Source organism: Pseudopipra pipra, chromosome 5 (assembly GCF_036250125.1).
Source record: "Pseudopipra pipra isolate bDixPip1 chromosome 5, bDixPip1.hap1, whole genome shotgun sequence".
NCBI classification, from domain to species: Eukaryota; Metazoa; Chordata; class Aves; order Passeriformes; family Pipridae; genus Pseudopipra; species Pseudopipra pipra.
Genome location: NC_087553.1, coordinates 21,300,547 through 21,312,995, shown reverse-complemented (window position 1 = coordinate 21,312,995; position 12,449 = coordinate 21,300,547). Strand labels below are relative to the sequence as shown.

At 43.5% G+C, this 12,449-nt stretch overlaps 1 protein-coding gene across 1 annotated transcript in view; it reads right to left on the bottom strand.

The window, feature by feature from the left end:
• RIC8B (RIC8 guanine nucleotide exchange factor B) overlaps positions 1 to 11,413 on the bottom strand; it is a 34,968-nt gene extending 23,555 nt beyond the window's left edge. Inside the window, exons 1-2 of the mRNA XM_064654880.1 lie at positions 11,290 to 11,413; positions 7,935 to 7,982 (exon numbers count right to left, since the gene is read on the bottom strand). Of these exons, the coding sequence (XP_064510950.1) occupies positions 7,935 to 7,982; positions 11,290 to 11,376 (135 nt within the window). The 5' untranslated portion in view covers positions 11,377 to 11,413. The remainder of the gene's footprint in view (positions 1 to 7,934; positions 7,983 to 11,289) is intronic.
• Between the last annotated feature and the right edge of the window lie 1,036 nt (positions 11,414 to 12,449).

Sequence of the window (12,449 nt, the reverse complement as noted above, 5' to 3'; positions counted from 1 at the left end):
TAAGCATGGTATGCTAGATCTGCACTAAATGTTTCTGAAGGTGGCATCTTTGAAGTGTTTTTAAAAATGCCTAGGAAACAAAAAATGACAGTCCAGATCCACAGTCAATTACTTAGTCATAGCTCAACTTCTTACAAGAATTTTGTTTCTATTGCTAAGAGAGATTTCCATACAATTAACTGTGCTTTTGCAAGCTGAAGCAACAGCCCTGAAGCCTGTTTGGTTTTGAGGAGTAACACAGAACTGAATGGACAGTTTACAGAACTCCAGGAAAATGCCAGTTTATTCTGTTCTCTGTTTAAGTACATTTCTATTAGACTTAGCAGTTATTTTCTTCCTTGTTTATATCAGCTGCAACAAGGTGGTCTGTAACAATTTACTCAAATTCAACTGCTGGTTCACCAACTGGACTCTCCTTCTCTTCAGATACTGTGTAGGCAGAACCATACTAACAACACTAGAAGCCAAGTTACCGGCCTTCCCAACACCAAGGTGCTGAATGGACATTTCAAAGACATACTGAGCCAGACAGACTGCATTATCAGTAAATACATACAGCACAAAACCAGACCTGATTTCTCATTAACAGTGCTGAAGGTTTCTTCTAGGCATTTAAATATCAAGGATCACTTAATAAATTATCTGATCTGATCAATACCACTGAAATAAAGGGGAACTTCCCCTCATTTTTGTGTAGAAGCTGAGCAGCTAAAGGGCTAATGTGTATGTCTCAAACCCTGATAGCTGGATAGCTGTGCAGACAAGCAAGGACTGTTGGCAGTAACACACTGTGAGAAAGAACAGCATGTGGCTGGAGAAGGAGGCCATACGGAGGTAGGGCAGCATTTTTCTGGGACAAACGTCCCTGTTCTGGCTCCTGGAGATAGGCACAACACAGTACAGCACAAGGGCAGGAACGAGGTCGAGAAGTGGAATGTTGACCCAAGGCTGATGCAGTGGGTGGGAATCAAGACCACCAAAGACCCTCAAAGCTCTCGACCTATTTCCAGAAAAGTCTAGAAGAACTGTGTATAATAATTAATTTGCATAGAAAGCAAAAAACTTAGCTGCACTGTGGGGAAAACTTATCTATAAAAAGGTACCCCCACAAAGCTTGAGTGTGCATGTGCACCAGGACCCTGGACACTCCATCAGCTGGATTCATGCTGGAGCCAGGACTGGTGATCTTTCTCTCTCCCTCTCTTTCGCCCTACCCCTTACTCAAAATCCACCACACTTGTGTTTATACCAGAAGATAAGGGACTAACTTATACCAATTTCCATGCCAAGTGTATAACTTGCTAATAAAACCTTTCAAGTTTTTGCAGACCATCTGACTTTTGTCCTTCCTTTTTGACCATCTACAAATCTTGGGTGCTTCCTTCCTCTTAGGAGCGGGACACCACATTTTGGTGAGCAGCATTGCCTACAAAAATCTTGCATCTGGTGCTCTGGTTTTTAACCTCAATCAGATAAAACCTGAACACTCATTTGACTACAAAGAGACCAGGCCTCTCAAACCTCAGATTGATTTTTTAGTGTTTTTTTTTTTTTTCCCATAAGTTGCACCCACCTGCTGCTACAGAAGTGTCACTGCAAAATGTCAAAAGCACTGCAGGAGGCATCACAAAGGGTATCAAACTCCCGCTGCTGGCTGACTTGCCAGTGGAAGTGTAACCCTCCCTCTATACATTTAAAGGCTATCCTTGCAATTTAATTAAAGATTATAAAATCATCTCCTGGCTTCAAACCTTACTGAAACGCAGCAACAGAGGAGGATTAACTCTGAACAGCTGTACTAAAGATAGATACTAAATAGATTTTTTTTTTTTGATATTTAGCTACCTGCTTACAACTTAGAAAACCCCAAACCATCACTGTGCTTGTAAGGTACTTTATTTCCTACATGTTCCTGAAGACTTGGCTGCTTATATTGCACAATATAAGCAAGGTTAGTGTTTATTTTCAAAAGCATCAGTTACAGTCTTTTGCATACTAGATTAAAAGCTTGGCCATAACAAACTTAAGAACAGGTCACTAAGCTTCCTAGCCATTATATATATATATACACACACACACACTATTTTTTGAAGATACAAGACTCACGTATGTGAAAAACACATAGGAACTGCTGACAAAGTTCTCTGTCTGGAGTTAGACTCCAGCGAGCCATCAAGAGTGACTTTAGGGAAATCAACATTGAGTTACAATATCCATGACAGGGAATCATCGCTGGCTGGTACCAAGTGCCAATAGCAGCTCAAGGAAAAGCTACAGCATCTGATTATAATTGAAGAACTACCCATGGAAAGTTTTGAAGAAACAAAAGTCATCCTATTAGAAAATTGCCTTGGAGACAACTAAAACCAAATGCCATACAGCACAATTTCACATTTTCTGTTTTCGCCCTGACAGTACAACAGAAACGATGCAGAGAGAGGAGAAACAGGAAGGGATGTGACTACAAAAGCATTATCACGGTTTTCATTTTCTTTAGGTGGTGCTCCTTCCACCACCTTGTATGCCATTAGCATCACATACTCAGAGACACAGATTTCATTTACTTGGTTGGAAACAACAGGAAGTGAAAATTCAGACAGCAAGGTATGTCCCCTTCCACAACTTACATGATGATTGCCCTAGTTTCACAGGTTTTATTGCTAACCTCTAAGTCACTAAGATTTTAACATTCCTTTGAGTTCTATCCTTTCAAAATTCAGATGAGATATGGACTTTCATCAGGCATGCAAGAAATGTTTTTCATATACTTTTCCACAGTCTCAAGGCAGTTTCTAGTATTTTTAAAACTTCTTTTTATTGTAAAATCCATTAATTTCTCTAAAATTCATGATTTTTCAGCTTTTGTGCTAATAGTAAAATTAACACAGAGCAATACACACCATTCTTTTTGTCTGTGCTGTAGTATAAAATTTTATTGTGTGTTAAAACAGGAAGCCCAGAAAAATCCATTTGTTGTCTTGTTTTAATGAATAAATCCATTTTGGTGCTTTATCCTGACAACATAAACCCTTGATGCTAAGAAGCAACACAGCCCAATAGAAAAAGTCCTCTCCTGAGACACAAGAGACCTGTGTTTTCTTCCTTGCTCAGCCACAGACCTATTGTGTACAGCTTTGGGCAAAAAGGTATTATTTCTTTACTTGCATTTTCTTCCATCACCTTTGTTTGTAGGCTAATTAGACTGGGGAGAGGAGGAGGAAGGAAAGGGGAGCACAAGTCTTTAGTTTCTGCGTTTAAGTTTCTATTAGATTGCAGAGCTAAGCAAGCATCCAAGGCAGTGAGAAGGTAAGCCCCAGAGTATTTGAAATGTTAGTTTAAACTTTCATTTTCTCTGGAAGTCAAGACAACATTTATATAACACGTATCATCACCTGTGCTGAATAATAGGACAATTAGATAACCTCCTCTGAAAAGGCCATGCCAAATTTTTGCCTAGTCTTTGTGGACTGATGTGGGTGAGGAGGGAAGGAGTATAGTTGTATTCCTCGAGGATTCAGTCTGCTTCACTTCAAAACTTCATTGTTCAGCTGGTACTGACAGCAAGAGGTTGGCCTGTTTGGCAGGAGCCTGCCAGCTCTGACATGGCAGAGGCCCAAATTGCACATTTGAACAGGTGAGAGCATTTGCAAATAAAACTCTGCAGGTGAGGTGAGGAGCAGGCACAGTAATCCCTGTTCTCACAACTGGGGGAATAAACTTCAGAGTCACAGAAAGGTGAAATCCTGTGTAGCTGCACTCACAGTAGCCCTTCTTGCCCTCCCCACTGGACACGGAGAGGGAGAACCCTTTTACCCTCTGTAACCCAGTGGTGAAAGAAGGGTGTTAAAAGGAGAGAGGGGTTTCACTGGCTTGTCACAAACCTTAAGAGATGTAAAAAACTGAAAAATACTGGATGGGAATTGGCAGGACCAGAGGGAAATAGCACAACAGCTTAGTATTAATGAAGGATACTTAGTAACTTTTTTTCTCTTACAGACTGGTAATCCCTTAAGGGGTTTCAGTAAAGTCAGAACAATAACAACTAAGACACCACACAGTGTGCCCACAGGAGCACTTGAACTTAATATTTTTACAGGACACTCACTAGCAGACTTTAAAAGTTTGCAACAAAGTTACTGGGAGAAGAAAAGCCCTGTGCCTTGGTGGCTGCAGGAACCTTCAGACCTCCCTGAAGCATCAGCGTCAACAGCGCTATCTAAGAATGAGGTTCTTCTGAGATTTAGAGCGTGACAGCATCTTGCTCCATCAACATACTTCACTGCTTCCATCCTTCCAAAGTTCAAATATGGTACTGTCCACGGCCTTAAGGAATCTCCCCACATCATGAATTTAATTGGGAGAGAAAGGCCCACAATATGTTTGGGTATGATTTACCACCAGCTATTTCAACATCTTGAAAACATTCAGCAACATAGGAAAAGACTGTTTTGGTGATTTTTCTTCCCACTGAATTTTAGACCCATCCTGTTCAAACTGAACCTGAACAGTAATTCAAGAAAACTGATCTAAAACTCTAAAGATCTATATTACAGAACTGACCTAACACAGTAAGCTGGAGCTAATGCAGCAGAAATCAGATGTTGCAAGTACTACAAGAGGTGAAGCAGATGAAAGGTACAGAGTGGAGGAGGAAATATGTGAATCATAAATATCTTACCACTTCTGGTAAGAATACGAGTAATATTCTAACATTTGACTGCTGCTCCCTTTTTTAACCCTTTCTCCCCCAAACTCAGCATCTCCATCCAATTTAAAAAAGTCTTGCTTGCTACCACAGACAGATGTACTTTTTCTGTTATATCACCTCAAAAAATGGTGCTGTAGCAACTTCTAGCTGTGGAATGCTATGGCTAACTAGGCAATCAGTGCTGACATTTCCAGGGCACAAACAGCGCTATAACTTTCTTAAAATTTTAAGCCTGTAAACAGCACAACTGTGTTGCTATTTCAGCAGCAGTATTTGGCCCTGACAAGGTATAAATAACGGAGAGCAAAGCTATTAAATAATGATAAAGTGGTCCTAAAAACCCTTCCCTTTTTGTATTACGACATGTGAGGCTTGAGCTGAAGTACCCACTGTGCCACACAGAGAGGGAGACACTACACCTGACACCTCTCTCCAAGGTGACTGCCCGGTCAAGTGAATAGATATTAATATTCTGGAGTTGCTTCCAGCACAGACCTAAAGAACCAACTGTGTATCAACCGTGACATGCTGTTGTGAAGTGTCACAGTTCTGAAGACTCAACTTTTCCAGTAAAACACTGTTAACAGCTTCTTGACTGGTTGAGACAAATATTTTAGATTTCTAAGAGCTGGCTAAGGCCCTCAGAAGCAACCTTGCTGCCTTAATTTCAGCTGCTATTCCAGAACACATTTACTTCTGGTTGGCAATTTCTATACAGTTTACACACAAAAACTGAAAATGGGCTTTCAGAAATTCATAGTTTTTTATTAGTATATAAAAAGTTAAGAAGGAATGGCACCAACTTGACATGGCTGGTATCTGAGCAGATCTTACAGTACAACACAGATTGCTATCTGATTTATATCCATAGATAGCATCCACCATACAGGGCAATGCAGACACATACATCATTAAGCAAAGCAGAACAAATAGAAGGACACCTCACATTACAATCTTGTGTTTTATCCCCCTGTGATGTATTAAAGTCCTGTGGCTACGTCCAGATAGACACGCTTGACAGCATTTTCCTGCCTTCTAGAGGACACAACCTACTTTCCTCCTGGAATTCAATATTACAAAGTCAGTGCCGATTTAGTTAGGTTATAGCCTAAAGCATCATGCTTTGATAGCCATATCATTGCAGAGCAACTTATTCTGTCCAATTTACCCAGCTTCCAGTCAAGCCATAGTTTTGCCCTTCTTTCATATTTTACAGCATGTCACTGTTGTGTATGGGTTGTCCTCTCCCTAACAGACAGTATCCAATGCAGAAAAGCTTAAAGCATAGTTACACCTACATCAAAACACAATCACACCACTGACACAACCTTGATGTAATCCTAAGGTCATGGCTGAACCTGCGTGATGAGGCAGAGAAAAAACTTGCATTGCCATAATTGATCTTTTACTTGCACTCTTGCATAGACATTAATGCCTCACAACAAAGTCTGTCAGGCTTGCTGCAGTAAATAAGCAAATTTACTCCTAGGCCATGAACAAACCCAACATGCAGCAAGTGACTGGTAAAAACTAAGTGTTGCATTCATCAGGTTATAATGCAAACTTTCAATAGCACCAGAAACCAATGGCAAAATCATGAAGTCCCTCTGTATTTGCCCCTGTAGCTGAACATCAAGTCTACCATACAACTTCATTATGGATTGTGACCCTTTGTCTAAACTCTCTTTCACTCCAATCATTCTAAGTTAACAGCAGCAGAACTGCAAATACTATCAACTCAATTACATTAACTAAACAAAAAAACAGAACCTGAGGCTGCATCATGTTGTTTTCAAGCAATTCTCATCAATTTTATTGACAACTTCAGCAATTTTCTCTTAGCAAGAACGTACTATGTTCCCTTTCAATTCAAACATTTTTATTTTTTATCTTAACAGAATGGTGAAAAGAGAATGCTCAGTGTTTTACAGACGTTAAAGATATTGAGCATATGCAGTTGAGTAGCTTTTCCTATGTTCTCTAATTGGCAATCTATTTTTCAGACTAGACACTTGCTCATTCGCAACGTAAAAAGAGATGGAAGGGATGGCGAGGAAGGAGATGTGCGAACACAAACACAGTAAGGAAACTAAATCAAGATCCCAGCTGAGTTATTCTACAGATCAAAAAGGACACAGACAGTCCATCACTACACTACTGAACGTCAGCTTCGAGTAAAGCCATAGGTAAACTCAAGCTAAGAGGTCTTCAAGCCATCTGTGTAAATAAAGAATTGTAACTTAGGATTACACAGCTGATGGTTTTGCAAATGCAAAGGACAGATTTATCATCCTGCCCATTTCTACCAGAAAAAGACTTAATACCTTAAAATATTCAGATTTTGCACAAAATCATGGAATGAATCGATGTGTGTCCAATTTCAAACAAGCTACCCTTGCAGGAACCTTGCAATTCTGATTTCAAGCTTTGAGTTTATTCCAGAAATAGCAGAAACACGCAGCCTCATTCACTGATGAACATTTTCTGAATAAATATGCAAATCAGCCCAAAAATTAATTACAGAACAGAAAGAGTCTTGTTGTTATATAGTACACCCTAAAAATAACAACTGGAAAAAAATAAAAAAAGCCATGTCCAAGCTTTAAATACAAGGCTGTGGGTGGGAGTCAGGGGATCTGTTAAGCCCTGACACACCTGCACAGCTCAATACTGCAACACACAAACATTTCCCATCTTTGAAACCCAACATGCACATACCACTGATTACCTCTACCTTTGAATTAACAGCCTTCTGTAGCTCTGCCTCCCTTACAGCCTCATAGCTGTCCTCTGTACCTATTACTTCATCTTATTCTCTAGCATTATTTAAGTATCTAACACAGACAAGAAATACATCTTTCATATGTACATGCTGAGAAGAGAGAAAATGGGAAAATCTATTGCAAAATTTCATCTCAGCAGATACAGAAAGTTATCTTTACCCTTATTCCTCCATCTCATCCCAAATCTATACCCAGTGAAATTATTTATGGGCTTTTCTGTTACTACTTTCATTCAAGACTGGGGGTTTTGCTAAGGAAATTTGGTCTTCTCTTTCAGAAAAAAAGGGAACGTGTAGTTGTCATGTCTCTTGCACTGAAGAAACAAAAATTAAAACATAACTTTATAATCACTGCCTGCACCATTTTACAATGGCAACTAAGTTAAGAGACTGCTTTGATACTTCTACATTGAGGCATGCAGCTCAATAGCCTCTTTTACTTACCTTTCTTTTGTCTTCATCTGCTGGATCAAATCTGAAAATGGATCGATTCTGTAAATAAAGACAAGAGTTTGTTACATGCACATCAGCTGCTAAGTATGTAATGCCTGCAAAATTATCATAAAATTTCAGTAGTCTGGTTAAAACCAGTCTCAGATAGTGAGTCCATAACCATGTCAATTCATGTACTTTTCCCATCCTACCCAACAGTGAGAGCTCCAGTGAGTGGCTTCATTGAGCAGTTTTACAACTATTACTGGTGCAGAGTAAGCCTTTATCTACAGGTTGCACTTCTGATGAGCATTATCAATGCCACATGTGACGTGGTTAGAGTGAAAAAAACAAACTAGAGCCTTGTGTTTTACAAATACCTTATTCCTCACATTCCTTCCCAAGCAGATCTCGTTTACAAGCTTTTAACTGCACTGACTGTTCCAAAGCAGAACAACCACTGTATCATCTTGCCCAGAAAACAAGTAGTATAAATCAAATAAGTCTTGCTACAAAAACTACCACTTTCTGTATTCTGGCAATTTCCAAACCACATTACCAAGGTATTTGTTCCTCTGGCCCAATTAAACACAAGATAGACATGGTCTAACAACAAGCACTTATTAAACACTTCAAACAGCAGCTGAGTCTAATTCTATGTTAGTATCCTGAAGTATGTTATTAGTGAAATATTACTCATGTGACAAAGTTTATTCTGACAGCCAAAGAAAACAGCAGTAACATCGGACAGTTATTTTAACATTTTACAACTTCCAAGCTAAATGATTAAGCATAATGAACAGCTAGAAAAAAAAATAAAAATCTCAATTTCTGTTTCTAATATACAATTTGCTGCATCATGCAAGTGATTGGAAAACAAAAGTGACCTTCCATAGCACATTCGTGGACTTCTTACCTTTCATGACCCAAGCTTGCAATTACACAGAAAGACCTTGGACATCTCCCCTACCATCAAAATTTACCAACATCAGCTAGAGCCTGGAGGACGGTAGGAAAGTAATTCCCTTCCTCTCTCAACAGTAAGAAAACAATTCCCTTCCTCTCTCTTACAAGGCTCCTGATTGAACCGCACAAGTTCAGCAACATGCCAGTCAAAAGCAGGTGAACATTAAATGATGAGTAATTAACCAAGAGAAGGCAACCCTTGTGTTTGCACATAAATATTTTTGGAAATTTTACAAAAGAAATGTAGTGACAGCAACAAGTCCAAGTGCTGGAGGAACAGAGATTTGCAATAATCATTGCAAATGGAACACCACAGAGGAACAACAACAGACCTATTGATTTCTCTCATTATAGTTATTCTACAGCCACCTGCATCTTGGAACTACACTTGATCCATCCTTTCTTTTCAACTAAAGCATATTAAGTTTCTTATTTGGGAAAAAAAAACTAAGGAAACCTAAAGCCCAGAAGAGGCATGGGTAAAGGTCTGGAAACTGGAGTGCTCTGCCCAGTCATCATTGGCCCACAGGTAATATGTGACTTAATAACACCTTGTAGAGAAAAGAGAGGTAGGAAACACGATGGGAAACTTGTAACAAACACAGTAAGAGTAACGTTATATTGAGACAGTATTAAAAGTTTCCCACCCCACTTCAAAAGCAGTATTTAGCTACACATGTAACTCCAAGACTTCATTCAAAGACTTGAAATGCCAGAACAGAAACTGCACCAGCTCTCACTCTGTCCTTGACAACTCAAGCCCAAATAATCTCAGAAAGCTACTGAGAAGGCATAAAACCAAATACAGCAAAATTAAGAAATTATGTTTGTGCATGCGTTTTAACATTTAACACAGGGTCATTTTGAAAAGTAAGGGCAGACATAAAATTCTCCTCAATCAGAACTCTTCCTCTGTACCTCAAAGGCCAGTAAGTTAAAACAGATGTGTCTAACAAACTCTTGGTCTACCAATCCCTCAGAAAAAGTGCCCTGCAGCTGCATCTATCTCTACATTTGAATTTCATGTGCACAAAAGCTCAAGTTTAAGTTAAGAAACCAGTTACTGCTATTGTTAGTCTTAAAACATATTGCACTTAAGGCAGCAAATTTCAAGACACCTCTTGGAGGCTGAAGAATAACTATACACCAATCCACATTCATTTGGCTATGAATCTGAATGTTTGTTCCTGTAACGGATTCCTAAATTTCAGCTGATAGTTAGTTTCAACACAACTGCATTTAAATTACATCCAAAGCCAAACTCTGAGTCAGTACCAGCTTTAGAGACTTGTGCACCAGTCACACAAGCATCCACACAAAGGACAGACACCTGATGGGTTGAGAGGTAATCTGTCAAAAGGGACTATACTGTTCTACTATAATCTAGGTGTCAAAATGTCCCTATCAGAAGAGGGGGGATGGGGGGAGGGCAAATAAAATCCACCTAACACCTATTGTCACTCTGATTTGTATTTTCCTGCATTACCAGGAAACCCCTTCACTTCTTGACTGAGCACACATGTATCACGGTGCAAGGGCAGTAGACGACACTTGGTACTCTTTCACACCTGTCAGCATTAAAAGCTCAACCTGCTCGGAGCTGTCTCCTCCCTTTTCGCTTTGCTTGACGGGAAACACAGAAAAATGAGGTGAGATTTGGCGGCCCATTTTACACAGACTCCCTCCCACTGCATATGGACACGGTCACTGCCCAGGCGGTGGAAGGAAGGCCTGTCCAGAGCCGGTGACAAAGGGCAGCACCTCGGGCAGGTGGGCAGGTGCACGGTGGTGTGGCAGGTGGGCAAGTAGCCAAGAGACTCCGGTGTTATTCTGTCCAGCCTCTTCTCGGCGGCATATGCCGGTTAAAAGACTTGTGAGGCAGATGTACGCTGTGGAATAGCTCTTTTTACAGCCCCATCACCGATAACCCACAACACTGCCCCACCAAAAGACCGAAGGTGTCCGGGCCGAGCCCGACCACGGGCTTGATCTCCCCGCGACAACCCTGGCTTTGTGCTCCCGTGAAAGTCTGACTTCCCCTGGGCAATGCCCTGGCTCACCAGCGCGGCAGTGCCGCGGTGCCCTGCACGGCCTGCGGGCGGGAGCGCACAGGGAAGGGCCGGGAGGCTGTACCGTGCCGTGCCGAGCTGTGCCGTGCCGAGCCGGGCAGGGCAGGGCAGGGCAGGGCCGGGCCGGGCCGGGCCGCCCCGGAGTCAGTGTCTGGGGGCACGGCGGCAGAAGCGGTGAGCGCTGGGGACCCGCCGCTGACCCGAGCCCGGGGGGCCGAGGGTGCAGCCCCGGCCGGGGGAGCAGGATGATGCCGGCGGCACCGCCGAGGGCGGGCGGGGTGGCGACACCGCCGGGGGAGCGGCGCAGAGGGGCGGGGGAGGGGACCCGTTACCTCCTCGTTGTACCGCGCAAGGACCCGCTCCACCGCCTCGGCGCCGCCGCGCCCCTCCACGGCCTCCAGCACCGCGCCCGGCTCCATGCCCGCCCAGCCCCGCTCCGCGCCGCCGGCAGCGGCCGCGCCCCGCTGCGCCCCGACCTCCCGCGCCGCGCCCCTTGACGCGGCTGGCGCTGCCTTCAGGAACCGCCCCGACTGACGGGCAGCGCTCCCGCGCCATTGGCTGCAGGGGCCGGCGGCGCGCGTCCCCGAGCCCTCCTATTGGCTACCGCGCCTCCGGCAGGCCGATGTTGAGAGAGGACTACGACTCCCAGCATGCCGAGCGGCGCGGCGCCGGGGCGCGCGGCGGGGTGCCTGGGGTTGTGGTGCCGCGGGGCACGATGGGTGCTGCAGTCCGTGCCGGGCAGCCCCGGGTGTTCCCGCCGAGAAGGGCGGCGGGGCGGGGTGAAGGCCGCCGGTTCGAGTCCCGGGCGGGCCCGGCAGGCCGGGAACGCACCGCGGGGATGCCCAATGGCGCATCCCTCCTCCTTAGGCTTGTCTGCTCTCTACGACCTGCCCTGCGCGTACCATAGCTATCAGAAGGCGAAAGGCTGCCAAAACCAGGGCTGGCCACCTTTCCTCAAACTTTTTGGGCACTGGGCCCCCACCACGGGCGAAGTCTGTGTCTGTTCCCTGAAATGGGGCTTTGCCACAACGTCTGGCTGCAAAACAAACCCCTTTCGCTCAAGTCCAACGTCCCAGAGCAGTGGTGGTACAGGAAAAGGCTCCCTGTTTCATTGAGGAAGTGGCAGCATGGGAGGGTGGCAGGAGGGCAGAGCCGGGCAAGGTGAACAATGTCTCCGTAAAGAGTTTTGCAAGACCGTGGGTTTAAATTACAGTAAGAAGACACATAGTATTTCCATATTCAAGGCACCCTACAATCGAAATTAAGTGTCCAGAGGGAAGAGAACGATATACTGAAGTTAACAAAACAACATGTTCAAAGGGAGGTGTGGTCGGTCTGTCCTCGAATTATGGTCACAAAGAGAAACCTTTAGTCTCACAAGTGACTGGCTCCATGGTGGGAAATACCACTGGAGCAGGGTTGCACCTGCAGATGGATAGTGGCTCCTACAAGCACTGAAGGTGTTGAGACTTGTTGCCGTATCCCTGCGTGT